The sequence below is a fragment of the Elephantulus edwardii genome, unplaced genomic scaffold (assembly GCF_000299155.1).
Source record: "Elephantulus edwardii isolate Elephantulus edwardi_28Jun2011 unplaced genomic scaffold, EleEdw1.0 scaffold00022, whole genome shotgun sequence".
In the NCBI taxonomy this organism is placed as follows: Eukaryota; Metazoa; Chordata; class Mammalia; order Macroscelidea; family Macroscelididae; genus Elephantulus; species Elephantulus edwardii.
Genome location: NW_006399772.1, coordinates 15,611,457 through 15,638,718, shown reverse-complemented (window position 1 = coordinate 15,638,718; position 27,262 = coordinate 15,611,457). Strand labels below are relative to the sequence as shown.

The following is a 27,262-nucleotide window of genomic DNA, read 5'->3' as shown; positions in this document are numbered from 1 at the left end:
TCTCTCTCACTTTCTCTTTCTCTCTCTTTCTCTTTCTGTCTCACCCTGAAACAGCAGACTCCCTTTATGAAAACAGCATGGTCATGCAATTAGGGAATCAGATTCAGAAGGGTTAATTCCGCATTTGAGGAGCCACCTGATGTCCAGAACTTCCACCTCCTGTGTTAACCCAATAGGAACATGATTTTGTTAGAGATGAGCTCCATGGAATAATGCATTTAGGCAAAAGATTGCTCCAATAGTGGATATAAGAAAAGTACCATTAGCCTTTGCTTAACGTGGTATTATCATTCTGATGCCACCCAAGTAAGTATTGATGGGAAATTATTGCAGTTTCTCTAATGGTGATTGTTGGAGCTGCAAGTCCAGCTTAACCCATAGATGAGACTTCAAGGACAGGAAGAAGACCTGCTGGATTGAAAAAAGCAATGCACTGTATGTTTCCCGCTCACCTTTCCTCTCCTCATTCAACCACCCTAGTCATTTCCCTTCCAGATTTTGAAACTGTCTGAGAATTTTCTCACAATACAGAATAGAGATAAACTCTCAGCAACAAGTACATTTATAGTTTATTTGTTAGTATAAATCTATAATATTGGCAGAGTCCTCAGGTGTTACAAATAGTTAATATACTTGACTGGTAATTGACACTTTGGGGTTCAAGTGCACCCAAATGTTCTTTGTAATAAAGGCCAGGTGATCTACTTCCAGAAATATCAGCCGCTGAAAACCTTATGGAGACTCAGTCCGACTCTAATGCACATAACATCAGCAGGTTGTTGTTGTTGTTGTTGTTGTTATTAGATGCCATCTGGTCAACTGCAGCTAATAGTGATCCTGTGAACAACCAATCTGCATCTTTCCCTGTTCTGCTTCTTCACTGCAAACTGTGAGAAGCTCACAATTTATAGTCACTGGGTCATTTTATCTAGTTGGGACTCTTCCTCTGAGCCTCTACCATGCCCAGCCAGTTGTCCTTTCTGAGGACTGACAGACACCTCATGACAACATGCTCATAATATGTGACCCACTTTCACCATCCTTACCTCTAAGGAGCACCCTGGTTGTCCTTCTATCAAGACGGACTTGTTTGTTCTTTTGGTCATCCATGCACTATTCACAATTCTTCTCCCACCCCACAGTCAGAGGCATCACTTCTTCTCCCATCATCCTTCTTCATTGTCCAGCTTTCAGAGACATAGCAAGTAATTGATTAAAAATGCCATGGCTTGGATCAGGCACACCTTGGTCTTTAAAATGACATCCTTGCCCTTCTCTATAGCACATTGGCCTTTTCACTTTAAACAAGTAAGGTTGTGTCATCTGCATAGCACAGGTTGTTGATGGATCTTCCTTCAGTCCTAACCCCACATTCTTCTTCGTATAGTCCAGATTCTCAAATGGTTTGCTTAGTATACAAACTGAATCGAAGTGAAGTCAATCAGAATTGATTCAGCAGCAAATGGAAAGATACACAGATACGTGTTATATAGGAAAATAGATTTATGAAAGATGCTAAGACTATTTTAGATATGTGAAGGGAAATATACTGCAGCAAGGAGATTCATAGTTTGTTAATTGTGTAGAAGTTGCAGGAGCTAGATCTAAGTTTCAGAAATTAACTTTCTTGCTTGTCTTTTGTTAGCCAGTCATTTAATTAAAACCCCTGAAAGAGGGATTTCAACCCAGTTCACACTTATACTGACCCACTTGTATATTTTACATATGTCAGTTTACTAACAACTAAGAAGTCACCACAGGAATGCAACTGAATTAGCACATCTTTTTCAATGAATGTTCTTTATTTTTCAGTCCTTTCCACCTGTGTTCTCAAGTTAAATTCCTATACCTTCTTCCATCCCTGCTTTATGTCAAGTTCCACCTTCAGCTGTCACCAGAACATGTGATGATTCTCTTGTCTTTTTAGTTGCATCTGAATGTCTCGTATTGTTGACACAGCAAATGTAGCCAGTCTAAATTCCATAAGACCAAGAAACATGCCTTCTTAGAAACCTCTGTCATGCTCCACTGTAAGTTCTTGATGGAAGTTTCTGATGAGGACTCCTGCTTAGTCCGCGAAAGATGGAATTTTCACAAGGTGAAAATTAAGGACCAAAAATACAGGATACTTTAAAACAAGTTTCTTCCCACCCCCTCCCATACACATTGCAAAATAATGTACAAAAATAAAATCACTGGTTTTATGCATGGTTTTCAAGGAGATAAATCATATAACAAACTTGCTTACCTGAGGGAAGTAAAATTTCAATTGGAATTTCAGATCCTTATTTTGTTAATTTTGTATGTGGTGGTTGTAGAGTGAGATAAATCACTTTGATGTGAATTTCACACCATGATCAGGTTATTCCTATAGAGTTTTGGGCAAATAAGGTGCTGATTACCCACCACTAGGATTAGACCGTTATGCAAAATCAAGTGCTTATTACCCACCAGTGGGATTGGACAGTTATGCAGATAAGGTGCTTATTACCCACCAGTGAGACTGGACAGTTATGCAAATAAAGTGCTGATTACCCACCAGTGGAATTGGACAATTTTTTAAACAATGAAAATAACGTGCAGAGCATCCTTGCAGGAGTGGTTACCATACAAGTAAGATGTTTGGAACTGTACCAGGAAGTTGAGCAATATTGTTAACCCTCTTTTACAAAGTTTTACAAAGGGAGTTCTGGTGGCTTAGTGGAAAGGAGCTGTGTTGTCAACCCAAAGACATGTGGTTTGAATCTACCAGCTGTTCCTCAGGAGAAAGATAGACTGTTTCCTCCCATATAGTTAACAGCCTCTGAAAACTCACTTGAGGGTTAGCTATGGATAGATTCCAACTTAACAGTACGTAACAGAAACTGGGTTTAAAATAAGGTATCACAGATGTGGAAAGAAGGGGTCTAATTAATACAAAAAGAAAAGATAAAAGCAAAGTGTATCCTTTGAACCTGTGAAATCCTGTGACAGGAACCTCCTAGATCCAGGAGACAGAGAGCTGTAGCAACAGAGACAGAAAGAAGCATCAGCAACAGAGAAATAGATATTGAGAAACAATGCCAGCAGATGCACCAAAGCAGGTAGACCAAAAGGAGATGATGCAAAAGCAGAGCTGATCGCTTCTGGCAAGTTGCTTCCCAGCAGAGTGAAGGGCCTCCAGGCAGCAGAGCTAGGCTTTTCAGTCCACGAAGTCAGAGTCCAGTGCTTTGGACTGAGGTTTGCTGGACGCTGGTTGCTCTGGGCACTTACTGGTGAGCTAAAGAGCTTGATAACCCTTGCCACAGAAGACAAGGAATTGAGCAGTCCAAGAGGCCCAGAGGGCTGAATAGCACACGGAGGGACTTGTCTGTGGATGTATCTGAGAAGAGACTATTCTGATCAAAGAATTCAATTGTTTCTGGTCTTGAATTTTAATCTGTTACTTGCATAATAAGCCCTATGGTCAGGAGTATTATCTGTGAATTCTGTGTGGCCATTGAAATGAGTTATCAAAAGCAGTGCTAGTTACTGTCAGAATTGATTAAAAACAAAACAAAAAAAATGTTAGAGAGATAAGACCTTCTTATCCTAGCAGATAGCCTTGGGCTGGTTCTGATAATATGTCTCCTCAAGAGTGTGAAACCAGGCTGCTCCTTGGAGGTAAGGATTCTGAGGCTTCATTTGACATGCTTGGGGCATGTTGCAAGGAGGGACCAGCCCCTGGAAAGGGATGTCCTGCTTGGGAAGGTGGAGGAACAGCTTAAGAGAGGAAGACCCTCAATGAGATGGATTGATTCCATAATTGGGATAATGAGGGTAGGTGTATCAGAAACAATAAGGTTGGCACCTGATACAGTAGATTTCAGGGTTATTGTACATAGGGTTGCTATGAGTCACAAGCAACATCAACAACATCCCCCTTGTGAAGTTAAATGAGGAGGGCAGATGCTGCTATCACAATGTTTAGTTATGTGGCCTCTCATGTATCATGTATCATATATCTTTTTAATCTTTTCCCAGGAAATGTTTAAGTTGTTCTCAATGACAATCATCTTTAACCAGTTTAGAGAGCTAGATTACAAAGAAGTGATTTGTGAATTCAGAGATTCTTAAGAGTATGAAAGACTTGCATTCCTTCATTCAGTCTCCTGGTGCTTAATTGATTCAGTGACTGGGATAATTGATTCAGTGACTGGGATAATTGGGATGGGAGTGTCAGAGATCGTGCGATTGGCACAGGACAGAGCAGAGTTTAGGGCTGTTGTACATAGGGTCGCTATGAGTCGCAAGGGACTCAATGGCACATAACAACAACAACAACAACAACAACAATGTGTAAAATAATTGCTATAAAGGACACAGTTCTACAAAGTTAAGGAGTCCATGTAGGAGGGGAACTTTGTCTTAGACTAGACTGGGAATAGTCTTGAGCTAAGAGCTAAAAGCTTGATCTGAGAACTAACGTACCAAGTAAACAAGCCAGTAGGATGAGTAGTTACTGGTGCTGCGGTCTGAGGGAATATGACACATTCAAGGAACGGAAAGAACGTCAGTGTGGCTAAAATATGGGAAGGGAAGAAACCAATAAAGATGATGTTGGAAAGCGGAGACAAGACCCAGGTTTTAGTGACGGGGAGACAAAGGAGAAAGCAGAGAGGGCCAGTTAGGAGAGTAGTTTCTACATTCCAGGTAAGATATGATGACACCTTGTGGATAAATTTGAGATTGGTTTCGAAAAAAGATATAACAAGACTTGCAAATGTACTGGATGTATGTGGAAGAGGCCAAGAGAAAAAAAGGAATGGGAGATGACACTTGGATTTTTTCCCCCTAAAAAAAAATAAATAAAAAGACAAGTGATAGAGTCACTTACATGGACAATATTGATACAAGAGCTGCTGTAGAGATGGGAGAAATGGAGAATTTTATACTGAACAGAGGTTTGAGATGATATTCAATATCTAAGTTGAGACAGACTGGAAGAAAGCAAGGCCTAATTATACAGGACTCAAGGAAGATGTCGTGGGAATTCTACAATTGAGAATCATCAGCAGATGAATAGTTTCTGAAGCTGTGAAACTGAGTGAGCTCACCCAGGAAGAAACTATAGAAAAAAGAGAAAAATTCTGAAGTCTGAGCCCTGGGGTACAAATACACTTAAAGGTTGAGAAATGGAAAGAGAGCCAACAAAGGAGAGTGAAAGGGGCAGGCAGTGACTAAACGAAAACCATCAGAGTATAACATGCTTTGAAGAAAGTATAACTCAGGAATAAAAGAGTGGCCTAGTGGCAAGAAGGTGCACTGCGATCCCAAAGGCATGCAGTTCGAGGCCACCAGCTGCTCTGTGGGAAAAGGCTGGGCAGTCTCTTCCCGTGTGATTAACTGCCTCTGAAAACCCACCAGAGGGTCAGCAATGGATCAGTTCCAACTCTACAGTTCCAGCTCAACAAAGACAGCTGCATAGAGGTTGGGGATAATGGAGACAGACAACTGGCCCTGGTATTTGCAAGGTAGTCACTACTGATGACCTTGACAGTGCCACAGTGGAGATGAAACACTTGATGAGAGCAAACTGAAGCATGGATAGGAAGTGAAACAGCCATTACAGGCAGCTTTATTTAAGGGCTTTGTTGCATTAAAAAGAAACAGGTAAATGGGACTATACCTGAAGTGGATATGCAGACCAAGTTTCCTTTTAGAATAATGAGATATTGTACCATATTAATTTACTAATAAGAATAGCCAAGGAAAATATAAAAATGGATGGTGCTACCACCTTCAAAGGAGCACAGAACAACTAGAAGGAAACTTAGCAAAGATACTGAAGATCTGTCTAAACAATACAATCGATCAGTCAATCAATTAGACTTCATAAGCATATACCAAATATTTCTCCTAACAACAGCACAATATACATTCATTTCCAGCACACATCAGCACTGTTCAGAGTAGATCATATGTTGGGCTGGCTGCAAAGGAAGCCTCAGCAAATTTTAAAACATCAATACATAATATCTTCTCAGATCACAATGCTTAAAATAAGAAATCAACCACTGAAAGATCAAGCTAAAAGGTGGGGAAGGGGCAATCAGATGCATGGAAACTGAATAGCACCCTGGTTAGAAAGTACTAGATGACAGAAGTAAAAAATTCCTTGACTCAGTTGAGAGTACAAATACAGCACACCAAAATCTTTGAGACACAGCAAAATCAGTTCTCAGAGAAACACACACGTATATTGTGAGAAACACACATGCATCAGAAGAGAAGAGAAAAACAAAATCAACACCTTAATGCAACTTCTTGAACAAGAACACAGCATCAAAGAAAGTCAAGTCAATAGAAAACAAAGAAATATATACGCAGAAATGAATGTAAAGGAATAAAACTCAGCATAGAAGTTGGTTCTTGGAAAGAGGTTAATAAAATTGACAAACCACTGAGAAATTTACCAACAAACAGATGATGCAAATACCACAAATAAGAAACAAAATAGGTAATGTCACAACAGAATCTTCTAAAGTGAAAGAGGATGGAATACTATGACAAAACTGAAAAGAAAGTATTGACCCAAACTAACACGACCTTAAGTAGAGCATTTGAACAAGTTTTTGGTGGCATCTATCAGATTGGTAACTAAAAAGTTGACAGTTTGAATACACCAGCCCCTCTAACAGGAAAAGATGGGCACTTGCCTCCATTTTATCTTACACCCTTGAGAACCCATTAGAGAATGAGTTACTGCCAAAGAGGCACTGCCGATGGCAGTAAGTATCACAAAAGAAGTTGAACAGCTCATTTAAAAATGACAACCAAAAAAGTTCTGGCCCAGACAACTACACTGGTGAATTCTGCAAACATTTAGAGAAACGTGAGCATCAGTTCTATTTGGATTATCCCAGAACACAGAAGATGACGGAGGACTTCCAAACTCATTCTAAGAAGTGAGCGTAATCTTGATACAAAAAGCAGGCAGACATCACTAAAAAAAGAATATAATAGACCTATATCCCTCATCTGTATAGATGTGAAATTTCTTAGCCAGTGAGATCCAATTACATGTCAAAACCAAAACTTTCTCTAAAAAATTTTAAAATGTTGAGCTCTGGTGGCCTAGTGGCAAGAAGCTGCACTGCAATCCCAGAGGTATGCGGTTTGAATCCACCAGATGCTCTGCTGGAGAAGGAGGGGCAATCTCCTGTGCCAGTTAGATCTGATTTGATGGTACACACACACACACACACACACACACACACACATAATTTGTAAAAAATAAAATAATTTTAAAATGTCAAAACCAAAACTTTCTCTAAAGGATTTTATAATCCAAAGAGAGGTAAGATCTCTCCCTTCCCCCAAACTAAGATGTATGCTAAACGTAAATAATAGCAGCAAATGTTTTCCAAAGATTTGCAAATACACATACACAGCACCTCCTGGAGGACTGTGAGTAGTAGGTAGAGAAAAGGATACATGCAGGGCAATGGTTCGTGCGGGTTTAGTTTTAATATCTCAAAGCTGAGGCTGTGGATACATGAGTGGAATGCATAGCCATTGAAATAGGTGAATGGAGTTTTTAGAATCATTCCCTTTCAGTTCTTTTTCATTCTCTCTTCCTCACCCATAGTCCATGCTTAATTGACTAAAAGGTGAATCACTCCTTTTCTGGTTTCAATGCTTTAGCTGATGCCTCGCCCTCTGCCTGGTGCACAACTTTCTATCAGCTTTGCCTCCTTGCAGTCTGTCCTTGAAAAGATCTAACAAAGAAGTAAACATTTTATAAGTTTTACATTTTAGAATTATCTAATACAGCAATAAACATTGACTACACCATGGACTATCAAAAGGGAAAAGAAATCTCTCTCCAGAGTGCTGAGGAGCAATTGTCATTCTAGAGACTAAGGTGCACCTGAACCAGGCCATGGTCTTTGCAATTACATGGTATGCATCACAGAGCTGGACAATGACTAAGGATGACAGAAGAATGATTGATGCCTTTGAGATGTGGTGTTGGAGAAGAGTCTTGAACATATCATAGACCACCAAGAGAACAAATAGATATGTCTTAGAGAGGGTGAAACCAAGTTTGTCCTTGGAGGCCAGGATTTTTAAAGTCCCTCTTACAGACACTGGGCACATAGCTAGGAGGGGTCAATCCTTGGAGAGGGACATCATGCTCAGAAAGGGCAGAGGGACAGCAGAGGAGAGGAAGGCACAAAATGAAATTAATTGACACAATAACTGAATAACTGGGCAATGGGATTAAATGTGTTGGACTCAGTGAGACTGGCTCAGGATAGGGCAGCATTCAGAGCTGTTGTACATAGGGTCACTATGAGTCACAGGTCACTTGACAGCACATGACAGAAACATCTTGAAAGAAATACATCCAGAATAGTCCCTAGAGGTGACACTTGTGAACCTTCATCTCACATACTTTAGGCATGTTACCAGGAGAGGTCAGTCCCCAGAGAAGGACACCATGCTTGACAGCGAGTCAGTGAGTGAAGGCTGTCATTGAGATGGGAGGGAAGCAGTGGCTATAAGAATGGCCTTGAGCACAAAAGCAATTGTAAGAAATAGTGCAGGATTGGATGGTATTTAGTTCTGTGGTGCATAATGTTGCCATAAGTTGGAATGGACTCCTTGGCACTTCACAGCAACAACAACATAGCAAATAAACCTAATAAACCAAAGATTCAAAGATAGCATTGAGGCTACTGGACTAGGCAGATAGTAGTACAAATCCTCCAAATTTTCCTAATTTGTTTCCTAATTTCTAAGCCTTGTCTGTCTGCCCTTCTGTCTCTATCTTGAAAAGAGATTACTGTGGCAACCTGTATCAGAATCACCCAGCTGGATCCCATTGTCAGTCCGTTTCGCTGTCAATGATGGCAAAGCTCTGAAGTGTTATGCATCTTTCAGGTGACTCTTACATGTGCCAAAATTTGAAAACCACTTGTTAGGTGTCTTTGAGTTGACTGCAACTCATAGCAGCCCTATGAGCGTGGATTCGAGCTTTCCCCCATCTGGTTCTACCCTCATCACCTCGGATACACTTGAGTCTGTTGTTAAAGTCACAATGTATCTATCCTGAGGATCTTCCTCTCATTCACTGACCCTCCACCTTTTCAAGCATGACGTCCCTTTCCAAGAACCAGTCCTTCCTAACAGCATGCCCAAAGGCAGGAGCACCCTGGATGTACTATTTCCAAGAAAAATAAGTCTTGTTCATTCTTTTGGCATTCCATGGGATATTCGGTACTCAGTCAACACCACAACTCAAAGTCCTCGATGGTTATTGTCATATTTAATCTTTGTTCGAGTAGATACACAACAAGTAATTTAAAAGACTATGATATGATTCAGTTGCCTGAAGGTGAATCAAATATACGTTAGTCTTTATGCTAACATCACTTCTATTTAGCACTTTAGAGAGGTCCTTAACAGAAGAGTTACCCAATGCAATATGTTTCCCTTTGGATTTCTTGATTGCTGGTGCCAAAGGTATTGTGGATCCAAGCAAAATGAAATAATTGACAACTTTTAGGGTTGAGAACCACTTAAGTCAGATAAATTGCTTTGATAAGTGTCCAGTTGATATCTTCTATGCTGATCCAATCCCCTTAGGTTGTGGGAAAAGGCATTATCCTCTAGGTCTTTTCTCTTTAGTTTTTCCCCACTGAACATATATAAACATGATGATGAAGATGATGTTTATCCTCAAAGGTGTTTTCTCCGTCCATTTGTAACTTTTGGAGATGAAGTTTTGGCTTGAACAGAGTATTAGGTCAGAAGAGTTTTCAACTGGATAAATTCCAGGAGAGGAGGGAGCAGCGGGAAAGCCATGAAGCCATTTACTTTTACAGTGGTTCCTTTTTCATGTATAAACTGTATCATGCTGTATTTACAGATTGTGATTGTCAAAAGTGAGCCTTGTACCTTGATTTCTGTGGTAGAAATCAGATTTTGTTGATCATTTGTGGATAACAAACTATTACGTTTTCCCTGGCTGTTGAGCTAGAGGGCTAAGATATGAAATGTCCCATTTTCACAAACTGGTTACTGTTACTGTTTCGTGCAGTCTAGTCAGAACTGGCTCATAGCTGACCCTCTAGTGGTTTTTCAGAGGCAGTAAATCATACGGGAGGAGACGGCTCATCTTTCTCCCTTGGAGGAACTGGTAAATTTGAACCACGTGCATGGCGTTGGTAGCACAGTTCCTTACCCACTAGGGTGCCAGAGTTCCCTTTCACAGACTGAGTGAATCATCAGTAAATTAAGAAAACTAGAGGAACTACATGATGATAAATAAGTTTGAGTAAGTAAAGGAGGCTTCCTAAATTCCACAAGTATCTACTACAGTGAAGTACCAATGACGTATGAGATGCCTTTAGCTGACCTGGGGATTTGTGTGCCTGGTTGCTATGTCTCGGTGCTCAGTAACAAGAAAAAGTCCTGAGAGCTGCCTCTGGATGGATGCTGAATATAATGAAGAAGAAGCATTTGAAGTAAAGTCACATTTTACCCATAGCAAGAGCATAAAAGCAGCCCAACTGTCCAACCACAATTGAATGGATTGAGAAATTATGGTACATTCAAATGATGGGATACTATGCAGCACACAGGAGCAATGATTTTGTAAATCACTACCCAACTTGGAGGGACTGGAGAGCATTATGCTAAATGAACTAAACCAGTCCCACAAGGACAAATACTGTATAAGACCATTATTGCAGAATGATCAGGAGGACCCAAGGAGGGAGGTGAGGAGAGTGGTTAATCATTGGGTCACACAATTTGATGGGTGGAGAGAGGCGTGGGTAAAGGAAATGGGAAAGATCTGGTGTGAAAAGCAATGTAGATGAACTTTGTAAATAAACCACTAAAATTAAGCCAATTAGAATTTTAATTAAATTTTTTAAAAGCCCTAAAAAGGAAAAAAAAACCCCAACAACACAAAAACACCTCACAGATCTCAATTAAAAAAAAAAAAAATCAGAGAAAGCATGGATTACAGCCACCCTAAACCATTGTGCATAGAAGTCAGCTAACAACACATTCAAGAAACCATTTTGGAAGTCCGTTCAATTTTTAATATATACTTTTAAAATCATGAAAGTGAGATTTTCAACAAATTCTGTAACTGTAAGGAAACCTAGAATGTTCACTGAATCTTTTTTTTTTCTTTTCCTTTTTCGGTCAACCAGTTGAGTGTTGTTATTTTGTACCAAAGAGTCAAAACAGACCCACAGCTGACTTTCCGGTGGGTTTTCAGGAAGTAAATCAGACAGGAGGAGAGTGCCCATCCCTAGATATATATCTGTACATGTATTTTTAACCATCTCAGCAAGAGTCCTGGCTTTCCATGTTCCCTTTATTTCCTACTTCCTCCATCCCTGAACATGCTGTGCTCTCTGAGGTGCTCTGGTTCACATGGATGGTCCCTCTCGTTGTTATCAAATCAGAGCCAATGCAAGCTGAGCCTCCAGCAGGTTTTCAGAGGCTGTAAATCGCACCAGAGGAGATGGTCCGATCACACAGATTGGGATTGGGTTACAGAGGAGTTCACAATCTGTAGTCGTTCCTTCTGTGGCAGCCTTGTCTTCACGAGAAAGGGAAATCCAGAGTCTGTGGTGTCTCCAGGTCCCCTAACACCTCACACAAGATAGAGCAGAGATAGAGCATTTTGTAAATAAGAAACTCATTTTGATCCATTTCCAGCTCAAGTTTCATTTTGTTCCCTGTTTTTAAAGTGTGTTTCCTCCATGTTAACCAAACATGGAATGTTGTGTTTGTATTACATCACTTTGCCTTCTTAAGAAATTAATAAAAACATTAAGATACTAATATAGTTCTTCTGAGGCATGTGAATTCATAGATTTTTCTGTATGCAATTTTACAAAGCATCCCATGTTGGTAATAGATTCACTTTTGGGGGAAAGGAGAGATGTGGCGTCTACTTTTTTTTTTTTTTTATGTTTCAGTTGTAAATTATCTAATCTTGTTCCACATGCTTCTTGAAGAATACTTTCTTTTATCTTAATTGCTTTCCATTCTTTCCTAATAAGTGATACACACTAATGTGAAGTTTTCAACTTTTTTTTTATCATTAGTGTTATTATTACAACAGTTCTGTACCTCTCAGATGCTCTTCGAAAGAACTTCTTAAATGAAAACTTTGATTATAAGGTAAATATCCATTTTAATAACTATCCATCTGTAACCAAAAGATTTCACATTGTGCTGTAAGAAATTGGCTAATATATTTCCTTTTAATTATAGAAAAAAATCCATTTTATTCTTGCTAATTCAGACTACTTTTGGATTAAAGTGTAATTATGAATAAAACTAGAACTGTCTTAATTGTGAATATATATTGAACAAATTAGAACTTCTGTAATGTTTATCAACCTGGTAGAGTTCATAGTGTTTGAGACAATTTTTTCTTGTTATTATACATTATAATACTTTCTTTTCTGTTTGATTTCCATGCATAACTAAGGGAACTTAACACATAAAGACTTTTTAAATATGGATCTGGGTAAAGAAAGCATTTATAAAGTTTTCACTTTTTAATTCCTCCACTTATGTATAGTCCCTCTTTTAAAAATGCATTAATAAAAAGGGATAAAAAGAAAAACTTGGTTTCATCCTCTTAAAAAAAAAAGAAAGAAAACGAGGGTAAAAAAGCAAGATTTATAAGGTTCTCTATGGGAGACATTTCTGTGGGTCTGTACTGCATGTGATAGATTCTATAAATTCTTGATTTGTTACTTTTCAAATGGAAGTGATAAGTGGATGACCAAGATGAACAGTGCCAAGCTGCCTGCCTTTTTAAATACTCTTTCTGTGGCTTTGACATCTTTCTTCCTTATCCTTTCTTAAATAATATTTTTCAAATTAAACGTTTAATAAAAATCTCTTTGTTCAATAATTAGAAAATACAGAAGAGTACAACGCATATGAAAAGCAATGTGATTTTCATGGCTTTGTGAGTGCTCATGATATCATTTTATAGTAATTATCAATATATAAAAATTATATTATCTGATGCCTACTTTTGATATTTGTTTCTACTATTTCATTTCATTACTCTTACTATGTACAGCTTTCAAAATGTTGTGTATTTCCCTAGTAACGTCTTTGGATAAATTTTTATAACTGGATTGGATGAGTTAAAGTTGGAACCATGTGTATTTGATTAAGTTTTCTTACCTTTGCCTTCTCCAAAATTGGAAGAAACCACATTTCTCTCCTTGATTTTTGACAGCGTGATATGAGGGGGGAAATTATTTTTCTTTTAATTTTCACTTCATTGATTATTAATTTTAGATTAAAATTCATTTTGTGGCTGTCTTTGACTTTGTTCATTATTTTCTATGGAGGCTTTATCATATAGTAAGAACTCTTTTGTATATGAGACATATTCTTTGCCATATTTTGTCTTTGTCTTCAATTGTGCATTCTTGTGAAGTAGGTTTTCCTCAAGATGTCCTCCACAGTTTGGGTTAAATGCATTTCTGGATATTTTATTTTCATCTTTTTCTGATTCTGTTTTTGGTATAAGAAAACTCAGAACCAAAAGATTTGTCTGAGCCGGAAATTTTACATACTTTCTGATTTTGAATCAGTTTGCATATCTAAAGAAATGCAGGCATGCTTTAAAATTCAAAATTAAAAAAGACTTCCAAAAATGAATTCAAAGAAATTTAAAGTAATCCATTTCATACTTCAGCCTCCTTGGAGATACCCAGACATAAGAATAACAAAACATCTGCTACCATCAGCATATACTTGATGTTCATGAAACTCGAGTTATGACATCAAAGCAATACATAAGTAAATAGTATAGTTGTTATTTAGTTTCTTTTTTTTTATTGTGGGAAGTATCAACTATCAAGTATATATAAAAGAAGAGAGATAGTATCATGAAGTCTTTGTGCATATATCTAGCTTCAGCTGTGATCAGTTTAGGGCCAATTTTATTTCAACTATATGCCAATGCACTTAGCACTTTTAATGCAAATTCAAGATAGTAATTGTCACTTTATCATGACTATTTTTGTAGCATCATAGTAATTAAGTATCTTATTGTCATTTTAGATCTGGGATTCCTACTTTTACCTCGCGGTCATTTTTATAAACCAGCTGTGTCTACAGTTGGAGATGTTCACACCTTCCAAAAAGAAAAAAGTGCTAGAAAAGTAAGTACCACAGTGGAATCCAGCGGAACTGGGACTGTGGGGATCGTCACTCAATGCTATGCCTTTTAAAGGATGTTTATTTCGTTCAAATGGTTCATAAATTAGAATGTCCATGACTGGAAATTACACAGTGGAATGAAAATGAAAAAGAAGACAAGAAGTAATTTTTCTGGAAATTACAGTATTTTTAACATTTTATTATTGTTGTTGTTGTTGTTCTGTGTCTTTCAGGATTTTAAATTTTAAATAAGAAAATAAAATAAAAATATGCTTTACTAAAGATTTATAGAGGATTTGAATTAGAGTCATCAAGACATATGCATTAAACGTTTTTCATTAAAAATAGATTGTCCCAGACAGCCAGAAGAAGCATGCACAATCTCCTCCCATGTGATTAACTTCCTCCAAAAACCCACTAGAGGGTCATCTATGGGTTGGTTCCAACTCAGTTTTACACACAACGACAACTGAGATGATCAGGGATTGAAGAAGTAGGGAATAACCTATTGCTTAAAGAACACAGAGTTAAAATTCGAAGTTAAAGTAGATAGGTGTGATAGTTTCACAAAATTACATATATTAATGTCACTGAAATATAGACTTGAAATGTTTAAAAAGGTACATTTTGTTATCTACACAGGCTCAGATCATTGATCATCTGCAATATATTCTGTGACATTGGACCTGATAAATGTGGATGTTACACAAACATCCTGCCAAAGCCTCAGGACAGTCCACTTAGGCTCATCCTCATTGCTACTGCTGCTGCCACAACTGTTGTGGGGACTGCTGGTGGAGGCCAGAGGACAGGTGGAAGCAGCAGAGGCAGCTGAGAGGGCGTTGTTGGGAGTAGAGCAAGAGGAAGGGAGAACAGAAAGAGTGGAGGGCAGCTCGCCCCTCCTGCTGTTCTGGCCACTTAAGCATTAGAAACAACAGCCCAGTTCATATCTCTCACCACAACCCCACTGCCAGCCACTGTCTCCTGTGGGGTAAAGCCCGAGAGCCACCTCCATGTCCTCTGCCTAACCTACCTGTGTCCCACGAATAGCCCAGTGAGTGCTGTAAGAGCCTGGGCCTGAGGTCTTAAAGGTCATTAGAAAAAATAGAAACAAAAGAAGTGCTTCTCTTACATTTACATAGGAGAGAGAGCTTTTGCTAGCTCTGGTGGCTTAGTGGGTAGAGAGTTGCACTGCCGACTCAAAGGTGCACAGTTCAAATGCACCAGCTGCTCTATGGGAAAAAGATGAGTAGTCTTATCTCAAGCAGTTTACAGCCTCTGAAAATGCACTGGAGGGTCATCTGTGAGTCGGCTCCATCTGTACAACATTTAACCACACATATGTGTGTATATTGTTGTATCCCGTAGGTTCAGAACCAACTCTTGGCTTAGCCTCCTTCAGGTTTTCAGAGGTAAATCACACAGGACAATATTGTCCATCTTTAGCCTGTAGAAGAGCTAGTAGAATCTTTACAGTTAAAGCCACCAGAGCCGTGTGTGTGTGTGTGTGTGTGTGTGTGTGAACACAAATGAAGTGCTGTTTTCCTGCCACACTCTTGTCAGGTTAAACACAATTGTGACACTTAATTTTTTCTGAAAAACTTTAAAAGTGTGGGTATTTTGAAGTACTGGACTTATACTTCATCGGAATAGATGTGTACAGCAATAAGCAGGTTTTCAAATCCAGTACTTACTTAGTTTGTGTACAAATGTAATTATGTTCATTGTGTATATTTTATACAATGAGCACATGTAATTAAGTATTAAAGGTTAGTTACTATGGTTTTAAATGATGTGTTCATATCTCATTTCTTCTTTATCATATTAAAATAAATGTTGATGTTCTTAAAAAAAACCAAAACTGAAACCAAATAGATAAATGTCATAGGGCCACAGAAATGTATGCGGTAGACATTGTCTAAACGAAGGTTAATTGACACATACTTGTGTTTTACCACAGTAATTTTTTTTTAACCGTGTTGTCTTCTGTTTCAGAATGATAAATTGTGTCCTACAGAGATAGAAACACTTCCTCTTTCTGGAGGCTTTGTGTGAGGTTTGATTTGTGTTCTCTTTCAGGTATGGTGACATGCGGGTAACAATGGGCTGTGAGATATTCAGCATGTGGCAAAACCTAGGTGAGTGATGAGAAGAGTGACCCCCTCCCTTGTACCGCTCATCTCTCTTCAGCCTGCCAATGAAGAAGGGCAATTTACCCATTACAGCGTTTGAAATCAAATGTCTACACCAATAAAGATATCTGTAGAAAGTAATTGACACTTTGGCACTGAATAAGGTTACCACTAATTCTTTCAGTTGGTGCCTGTCTGAAAAATCATCTTGCCTTTGTGTGTTTCCTTATTAATGAATAATAAATTGTATAATCTAGCATTGCTCTAATAATATATGTGTCATTTCTAAGGATAAGCTAACCTTTGAGAAGTTGGGCCTGTAACTACTTAAAATTTCTAGAACTCTGAATTGAGAGGATGGAATCTAATAAATTAGATTAAATTTCATAAAACATTTACTTGAGCATGACTGGACTTAAAAAATTGAAACCATTGACCTATATCTGAAGAGTATAACCAAAGGGTTTTAAAGGCATCTCCGTTGCTAAGAAACTGTTCTATCCATTTTTTTAATCTGCTATAGCAGATAGAGTATATTATTGCTGCAGATTGATGCCACCAATCTGGTTTCCCAGAAAGAAATAATGTTTGGAAAAGAAATAGTTTTAAAATCTCATTGGTTCAGAATCTTGTTTAGAGAGTTACTAATTTAATTTAGTGTGTTAAGTATGCAATTTAAAAGTATACATTTACTATTGCTTCATTTTCACTTCTCCTTGTGGTTTATTAAAGTGATTGACCTGTATGGGTGGAATATGCATTAACCTGAAAACATTTCTTTCTGGGTTCAAACAAGCATGACTTGGAGATGGCAGCTTTGGTTTTCTGTGAATGAAAATAGATCATCATAGTTTCCTTCTATTTGTATCCCCAAGTTGTTTTTTTACTGGACCTGTTACTACTGCACATATTTGTATCCCCAAGTTGTTTTTTACTGGACCTGTTCCTACTGCACATAACAAGTTGAGGAACATTGGTAGGAAAAGAAAGGGGGGACAAAAAGGTAAAATACTGAAAACAACTTTCAACTTCCCAAGACCAACTTGATGGAGTCTATGATTTCTCCCTAGATTCTGCTTTTAAAAACCACTTTGTCTTATTTTTTTTCTATTCCAGAGCAGTTCAGTATCCATATTGCATTTCATTATTACTGTAGTAAGATGTTTTCCAAAGAATCCTGTCTTAAAAATCAGCTCCTTAAACCAATTCAAACAGGTACAGTTATGGTAATGAAGCAAAATCAGAACAGGTTTTTAATAAATCTTAGTAATCTGGAAAACTAACCAGAAAAAGAAAAATTACAAATGAAAGCCCTGAAATGACTCAGAAGAAGTGTAGAGACCTTGATGCAGGAAATGGATTATTACCAGTATCCTGGACAGTGGCACACATTCCGAGTGAAGTCGTTGACCACCCTCTTTGAGTTGGACACCATTCTTTTTGACTCAGCAGGTCAAGAAATGTGGTTGCTATGCAATGTGCATGCTGCTTTTAAGAATGAGATTAAGTTCCTAGTTGAGCTTTGGCTCTAACTTTTTCCCAATCCAGTTGATGTTCCAGTTCACTCACACGTTAAAAAGTTGGATCTTTCCCAGTGTCCTTTCATCAGCCACAACTGAACCAGGGTGAATCGTTCAAATCTCTGGCTGAAAATTTGGTGGCGATTGTATTTGTTTAAACTCTCTAGGACTTCATGTTTTCTCTTCTAAATAAATCTTAGTATTGCTAAGGATGATTATTTACACATAATATCTATCCAACTCACAAATTTAGGACCTGTTGACCTAGTAAATAAAAGTGGGTGCCTTTAGTCACACCTAAAGATAGTCTGTTGTACTTCATAAACTTTCTTCTTTGTTTTGTCTTTATTCTAAAACAGAAAAGATTTCTGCCTCTCTAGTTTTCATTTTATATTACTTTTGTCAGTTTTACCAAGAGTTCTGGAAACCATAAGAACTATTTGGAGCATATTTGTTCCCATGAAACATTTTATTCAGTTCTCAAAGTGGAGTGGCAACATCAGCTTCTTCTAGAAGTTTCTAAGGCATACAAACTATCTATCTCTATCCTACACCTACTGAAATAGGATCTAGATAGTTTTATCAAGGTCTCCAGATGAACTCTTAGACAGTTGGAAAAAAATTACTGCTTATATAAAACTATGCCATTCCCTAATTTATCCGGCCCTAAATTCTAGCTCTATCACAGTTCTGAAACTCCGTTAGAAAAGGCTCATTATACTCAACTTGTACGTTCCAACCAAGGTAAAATTTGAATGTGTTGTAGTTGTGTTGTGTAACATCAAGTTGCTTGTGACTCATAGTGACCCTATGTACAGCAGCCCTAAACCCTGCTCTATCCTGTGTTAACCTCACTGTCTCTGACACACCTACCCACATTACCTCAGTTATTAAATCAACCAATATCAACGAGAGTCTTCCTCTCTTGTACTGTCCCTCCACCCTACCAAGCATAGCATCCCTCTCTAAGAACTGGTCCCTTCTTGCAGTATGCCGAAAGTATGTCAGATGAAGCCTCAGAACTTGTGCTTCCAAGGAGCATCCTGGTTTCACCCTCTCTAGGATGAACCTGTTTGTTCTCCTGGCAGCCCATGGTCTATTCAATACTCTTCTCCAGCACCACAGCTCAAAGGCACCAGTTCTCTTTTTATCATCCCTAGTCATTGTTCTGCTTTCTGACATATAGCAAGTAATTGTGAAGACTATGGCCTGCATCAGGTGCACTTTAGTCTCCAGACTGACATCATTGTTCTTCAGTACTCTGGAAACGTCCCTGACAGCAGACATTCCCCAGTGAAGTTTGTCTTTTGATTTCCTGGCTGCTGGTATCAAGAGTGTTTATCATGGAGCCAGGCAAACTAAGGATGTTAGCATTCTCAATCTTCACACAGTCTATCATGATGCTGCCAAACATCCCAGTAGTGAGAATATTTGCTTTCTTGATAATGAGCTTCAATCCATATTGAAGGCTACAGTTCTTGACCTTCTGCAGCAAGCACTTCGGGTCCTTCTCAGTTTCAGCAAGCAGGATTGTGTCATCTGCATGACATAGGTTGTTGATGAGATTGTTGATGAGTCTTCCTCCAGACTTGATGCCCCACTCCTCCTCAGAGTCCAGCCTCTGGATGATCTGTTCTGCATATAAATTGAAAAGGTATTTCAATATAGGGTATGTATAAATTTCAATATAAGGTGTATATAAATGTCTGCTATATTTCCTTGAAAAAAATACCAAGCTAGACTAGGTCAGAGAAAGAGAAGCAGACCCTCAATAAGGTGTAATGTCACAGTTACTGTACAGTGGGCTCAAGAATATCAGAGATGGAAAGGATGGCACAGGTTAAGGCAGAGTTCAGATCTGTTATTAAAAGGCTTGATGGCATACCAGTTAACATATTTCACAAAACAGACACTGCCCTGGAGGTACTAACAAAGTTGTACTAAGAAATCTGGAGGACAGTCATCCGGCCAGCTGACTGTGAGAGATCCATACTTGTTCCTATTAAAAAAAAAAAGGTGACCCAACAGAATGTGGAAATTATTAAACAGTTTCATTAATATGATTTGCAAGCAACATCCTGTTGAAATGATCCAAAAATGACTGGAACAGCACATCAACAGAGAACTTGCAGATGTATAGGCTGCGTATAGGTAAGGTTGTAGCACTAGGAATATTATAGCCAATGTTAGATGGATCTTGGCTGAAAGCAGAGAGTACCAGAGGAATGTCTATTTGTGTTTCAATGACTATACAAAGGCATTTGACTGTGTGGATCACAAACTGTAGCTGACTCTGAGAAGAATAGGAATTCCAGAACATTAGATTGTGCTTATGCCAAACCTATAACAGGAGGCAGTACTCAGAACAGAACAAAGCAAGGAAACACTGCATGGTTCAAAATCAGGAAAGGTGTATACCAGGGATGCATCCTATTCCCATTACCATACATTTTTCAATCTATATGTAGAACAGATCATCCGGAAGTCTAGGCTCTGTGAAGAGGAGTGTGGCATCAGGATTGGAGGAAGACTCATCAACAACCTGTGTTATGCAGATGACACAACCCTGCTTGACAAAACTGAGGAGGACCTGGTTGCTGCAAAAGGACGAAGATGGCAGCCTTCAATATGGATTGAAGCTCAACATCAAGAAAACAAAGATTCTCACCACTATGTCAAGGGTAGCGTCATGATAGACAGTGAAGAGATTAAGATTGTAAACAGCTTCAGCTTGCTTGGCTCCACAATCAATGCTCTTTGTACTAGCAGCTAGAAAATCAAAAGGCATATTGCACTGGATATATCTGCTGTCAGGGGCCTCTCCGGAATACTGAAGAGCAGTGACATCTGGAGAATACTTAGTATGCATCAGAGAGCTGGACAATGACTAAGGACAATAAAAGAATTGAAGCCTTGAGTCGCGATGCTGGGGAAGAGTACTGAATATATCATGGACTGCTAGGAAAACAAATGGGTTCATCCTGGAGAGGGTGAAACCATGCTGCTTCTTGGAGGCAAAAATTTTGAAGGTCTGTCAGACACACCGTGGGGATGTTACAAAGAGAGACCAGTCCTTGGAGAGAGACATCATGCTTTGAAGGCTAGAGAGACAACAAAAGAGAGGAAGAACCTGGACCAGATGGATTGACTCAATAACTGGGGTAATGGGAGTAGATGTATCGGAGACAATGAGGTTGTTTCAGGATACAGCAGGATTCAGAGCTGTTGTACATAGAGTTGCTCTTAGTCACAAGCAATTCGGAAACAATAACAATATGAGTCATAGTTTACTCAGTGGTACCTAACAACAACATTCCTTGGTTATTGTACTATTTCTCTAGAATTGTATCATGGCATTTCTGATAATACCAAACATTAGGAGGGTATAAAGACCATTGCTTTTGTGGAGTTGAAAATGTTTCAGAATGTTAAAGTCTTCTTTCTTCTGGCATATCTTTTATAAAATTATAAGAAAACCACTGGACCAATTGGTAGCATCAGGATGGATGGCGAAGAGATTGAGATTGTTCACAGCTTCAGTTTGCTTGGCTCCACGGTCAACACTCTTGGCACCAGTAGCCAGGAAATAAAAAAACATATTGCGATGGGAAAGTCTGCTGGTAGGGACCTCTCTAAAGAACTCAAGAGCAACGGTGTCTCTCTGGAGACTAAGGTGCTCCTGATACAGGTCTTTGCAGTCACTCGTTATGCATCAGAGAGTTGGACAATGACTAGGGAGGATAGAAGGAGAATTGACGCCTTTGAGTTGTGGTGCTGGAGAAGAGTATTGAATGTATCATGGACTGCCAAGAAAACAGATCCATCCTAGAGAGGGTTAAACCAGGCTACTCCTTGGAGGCAAGGATTCTGGGGCTCCGTCTGACATACTTTGGACATGTTGTAAGGAGAGACAGGTCCTTGGAGAGGGACATCGTGCTTGGTAGGATGGAGGGACAGCACAGGAGGGGAAGACCCTCTATGAGGTGGATTGATTCAGTGACTGGGGTAACCGGGATGGGTGTGTCAGAGGCAATGCGATTGGCACAGGATAGAGCAGGGTTTAGGGCTGTTGTACATAGCGTTGCTATGAGTTGCAAACGACTCGATGGCACATAACAACAACAACAATAACTACTTGGGTATTATTTTGATACCCTCTATAGGTAAATCAGCATGTGAGTTAAGAATATAGAAATTCTTTTGTTATAATTTGGTTTACCTGTAGTTATGTCATGTTGAGTACTTTGGATGTACAGATTCTACTCAGTCATTATTTGTATTTTTTTCATGGAACCAGGCAATAAATTCATGTTAACAAAGTTTATAAAGCACTGATTATGAGTAAAGGTCTTTTTTGAGATACGAGAAAGCATGGTCATGTCTGTTAAGAATTCCGTTTTTAAATATGGCATTTAGTTGTGTGCTCTTGAGATATTAATTCTGAGATTGTGTAATGATTTAGCTATAGTTTAAATTTGCTTCTATAATTATTACCTACACATAGACAGTGTAAACTTTTTTCCCAAGACGTAAGTAAATATTTGGATACGTTGTGGTTAGAAAGTGTGGGAAGGGACCAGTTCTAACATCACCACATCTCTCCCCTCAGTCTTGCAGCAAGAGGCTGAGCAGGCCCCGTTTTCACCTCTACAGAAAAGAGTAAGTGACTCTGCCAGTTGATGCTCCAGCCCCAGTTCTACATAAGCCAATAAGGAATGGAGGAACAAAACCTAAAGCATCGTGCTTGCCAATAACATATACACTCCTACCAATAAACAAGGGAGGACCTCCTCTTCCGCTTTAAGAAATAGCAGAATTTCTCAGGCAGACAGACATCCAGCTCCTCACTAGTTGGTTTTATGCCATTTGTCTCTAGTGCATATGGCACATTAGACACAACGTCACTCTTATCATTTGACTATAAAATTACAGTCATTTATGTTCAGACTACAGATTGAGTAGTGATACGTGAACACCTTATCCTCAATGTGTTACTTTTTAAATTATCTTCCCTTCATAAATTAAAGTACTAAAAAAGTATTCTGTAAGTCATATATTTTCCCCTTAAATTTGATTTTTTAAAAATTTTGTACCTACATTTGCAAGTGTAGTTCGTAGATGAAGAAGTTAGTCTACTGTGACCCATTCCACTTGGCAGTCCTCTTCCAACAAGGTTAAGTTTTTGACATTCATTTGTCACACAGTGAAGTTTTTTCTTTCTATTTTTAGATAAGCTAACTAAATATATTCCAGATTAGCTAAGCCATTTAATTGAACTAACCACATATTCCTGCTAAATATAGAGTGAGCCCTTTCTTCCACATTTGCAAACACAGCGTCTTGTAACTGCTGTAGAGAAATCGGTCCTTCCTTAGCATACTGTTTTGTGTGTATAAATATAAAACTCTAACAGCCCAAGTAGCAGGTGCCCTAAATACTTCAAAACAAGACCATGTGGCTGACAATTAGAGATGGGGAAAGTATACTAAATCTGTGGTTTAAAAAGAAATAATTTGAATCAAGTTTATTTTGCTCGTGCCATACTTAGCTCAAGATTTTGCATACTGGTTGGTTAGCAATCACATTTTCTGTGGTTGGAGAGCTTGTTCAAGTTTGTATAGTTTCTATGTTCTCAAAGTATGTTTACAGCAAATTAACCCATCCTCAAGAATTCCTGTACAATGACTTAAATGGAGGAGTAGCTTCTTTACAACCCTCTTACTAGCAATTGAAAAAACACACAAAAATTTTAACGCTGAATGTGTGAAACTTGTTTGGGTTCTGATGGAAAGAAACCAACTATAAATTACATGTCTTAATACAACTCGAGAAATTTTTATATAGTTTGGGTTTGTGGTTGTTTTTGCTGAGTACCATCAAGTCAGAACCAACCAATAGCTGACCCGCCAGCAGGTTTTCAGTGACAGTAAGTCGTACAGGAGATTTCCCATCTTTCTCCTGCAAAACAGCTGGTGGGTTGAATCGTGTGCCTTTGAGTTTGCAACACAGCTTTTAAGCACTGGATCACCAGAGCCCAATTGGGGTTTGTTGTTGTTGTTTTTGATTGCCGTTGAGTTGAGCATGACTCATAGCAACTCTATGAACAAAAGACATAATGCCTTTCCATAACCATCGTTGTTTCTCCAAGTTCATAGAATTTCCAAGTTCATGTGATTTAGGAAGTTGGATGCCACTCCTGCTTCCAAACCTGTCTTAAAATTTGGAGCTCCACCAAACACTGTCCACAGTGGGAAACCATTATGGTTGGGGTTTACATTAAGAAGTTACTTGCTTTTGTTAGGTGTGATGATAGCAGTGCCGTAATCAACTCAGAGTCACCTAACAACAACAAATTGACCCTCCGTGACTGTAAGGGGCACAAATATATAGAGAACAAATATGGAGATATTGCTATTTCTGTATATTCTGCCTAAATGAGTTTGTTAGTCTTGAAAATGATCATTCTCTAGAAGAAACTATACAAGGTGAGATAAATAAGGAAGTTTCTTTTGCTGAATATGAAGGGAAGTTCTTGCTCTGATGAGGAAAAGTAAATTCCCTTATGAAAGATAAAATGTTACCTGGGTCAAAATGAAAGTAAGAGCACTTAAGGAATTTACAGTCAGATTTCTCCCTCACATATAAAGGATATGGATAAGTAATTTAGAGATGTTGAGAAACAATTAAGTTATCATTGATGAATCCTCACAGAAGAGAGGAAATGACTGCTTTCAGTGATATGAAGAAACTTTTAGATGAACTAGGACCTAGGATTTGTGCAAAGGGCTGCATTCCTATCCAGGTACTCAAAATTCTTATGCCCTAAGCATTTTCACCCACATTTATTTTGACTAAAGTCAAAATAAAATTAGCATGACTCCCACTATCAGATAGGGGCAACTTCCTGGTGGTGGAAGTTTTCCAGGGTGCATCCAATCTCATGCCCATCCTGTCCCGTAAATGCACTCATATGCCAGGAACTGTGTCTCAACCAAAGACAGGACAGATTGAAAGACTACCAGTAGAAACCATGAAGACCTTGATCCCATAGGACAGTCAGACAGCTTGAGGTCAGGAGTCATTCTTAGTTGAGGCGGATATCTGGGACAGCATCACAGAATAAAGCTGAGACGTGAATACAAACCTCCCTGTTATTACTGAGTATTCTCAACTTGATTTTGACTCTGAGATCCCTTGTAGGACTGTCACATAGGTTTTTCTAGGCTGTAATCTGTATGGGATCAGATAGATGGCTGGGACTTTCTCCCATGCAGCAGCTGGCTGTATTCCAGCCATCCACCTTTGTGTTAACCCAGGATCATTGCACCACTGGGACTTCTTTACATATAAACTCATTACACTTAAGTCAATTCCAGTTCCTGGTGATCTTCCATCAGGTTTCTGAGGCTGTAAATTGCTGCAGTGCCCTCTGACAAAGGCACCTTTTCCAGATGGATGAAAACTCATGAACTCCCTACGACAGGACCTCTGTCCCTTCCTTGTTACCATATTGATCTCTCAGGGATGGGCAAAATACTGCTCTGAAGGTCCTTAATAAAGTTGGCTTGACGCTTATATGCTAACTGGTGCATTAGGGCTTTGCTGGATGCATTTGGCAAATGCCAAAATCCAAAACATCCAACTTTTAAGTTTTTGTTGAAGAAATTTATTGTCTTTTGTTATAGGAAAGCATGAAGGTGACTGTGTCTTCAGATTTGGTTTCAAGAGTCTAGGTAGCCTATTGGAGCTCTGCCTTTTTCTTTAATTCCCAGCTCGTCTTTGTTCCACATGCAGGGGTTTTGTTTATAATTATTTCAACAGCTGAAAAGTCAGATCTTCACTTTGACTCCTGCTATGCCTTTTTAAGAAAAGCTTACTTAGAGGATATCATGGCTTCTCTCTACCAGAAAGCTTGATAAATAGGTTTGTTTTTTTTTTAAATTTAGGTTGTTTATTTTTCATTTCAATGGATAAATAGGTTTTTAAAGTGCCGCTTGCACATAAATATCTGAGTTTGATGGTCCCTTAATGCTTTTTGGTATAAAAAGCAGCATAGCAAAACTTGCCCTTGATATAAAGAAGTTGTGACGGTGTAGTCCATAGTTAGTAGAATTACTAACCCAAAGCCTGGTGATTTGAATCCACAAGCAGCTTCCTGGGAGAAAGATAGGCACTGTCCTCCCACTGTGATTTACAGGCTCAGAAATCTGATGGAGAGTGACTACGAGTCAGATCCGGCTCAATGACAGTGAGTAAGAGAGTGAGCGAGTGAGTGATCACTGATGTTAAAGTACTTAACTCTGCTGTGAGCAAGTAAAAAAGATACGATTTTATTAGTGTTTAACCCTTACTACAGAAGATCAAAGGTAGAAAAAATGGGGAAATCACCTTTTTTTTTTAAGCGAGCTATCTTTTGCTCAATCTCAACATGCTCTGTGGGTTTTAAATGGATGCTTTCAGTACCACACACTTTCATACATGATGAACGTAGGCTCTGGAGAAATGGTGCTTTTTCTAGTATGTGCAGTGACTGACCAACCTCAACACTTACCTGCTACTGAATTCATGTATCTCCACACACACTTCACCTTGTTTCCTCTGAATTATTTACTTATAACATCATACCTTTTAACACTTGAGTTCACAATTGTGACATATTTTAGTCTTTTCAGGAAATGTGTGTATGTTTCCTATAGATCATTACCTAGATATTATTTAAACTAAATTTATAATCTTTGAAAAACATGTTGTCTTAAAAAAAATTACCAAAGACAGACTCACATTTTCCCCCTTATAAAACATATTTGTAATCTGACAACCTAGTGATAACTAAGAATATCTTGGCAAAAGCACATCCAGAATGCTGCTCAGAGGCAAATATGACAAGCCTTGTCTCGCATAATTTGGGCATATTGGTAGGAGAGACTGTTCCTTGAAAAGGGACATCGTGCATGGAAATGTAGAGGGTAGGCAGAAGAGATGAAGTTCCTCAACCAGATGGGTTGTCACAGCGACTGCAGCAATGGGCTAAGTATGTCAGAAATTAGGAGAATGGTGTAGGATAGGACAGGGTTCAGATCTATTGTTCAGAGGGTCATTGAGTCAGACTCAGTGCGATAGCACCTGAAAACCAGTCATAACTATTGTGGTTAGCATTAAGAGGTAGAATCATACAGACAGAATCATCTAGACTATCACTGGAGATAGATGATAGATAGATAGATAGATAGATAGATAGATAGATAGATAGATAGATATAGATATATAAAAATTTGGTTTTATTGTTGTTGATTGTCTTCGAGTCAAGCATGACTCATTGCGACATGAACAAAAGGCCTGAACCCCGTTACAACTATCTACATTTATCAAAGTTCATAGAGTTTCCCGAGGCAAGTTGTTTAGGAAGTGGATGCCTCTCTCTGT

The 27,262-nt window shown here is 38.7% G+C and overlaps 1 protein-coding gene across 1 annotated transcript in view; it reads left to right on the top strand.

Annotated features, from left to right (window-relative positions):
* The window catches only part of DOCK4 (dedicator of cytokinesis 4), a 312,634-nt gene that overhangs the window by 207,064 nt on the left and 78,308 nt on the right, over window positions 1-27,262 (top strand). The window contains exons 27-29 of the mRNA XM_006882693.1: window positions 12,099-12,174; window positions 14,089-14,189; window positions 16,267-16,325. Of these exons, the coding sequence (XP_006882755.1) occupies window positions 12,099-12,174; window positions 14,089-14,189; window positions 16,267-16,325 (236 nt within the window). The remainder of the gene's footprint in view (window positions 1-12,098; window positions 12,175-14,088; window positions 14,190-16,266; window positions 16,326-27,262) is intronic.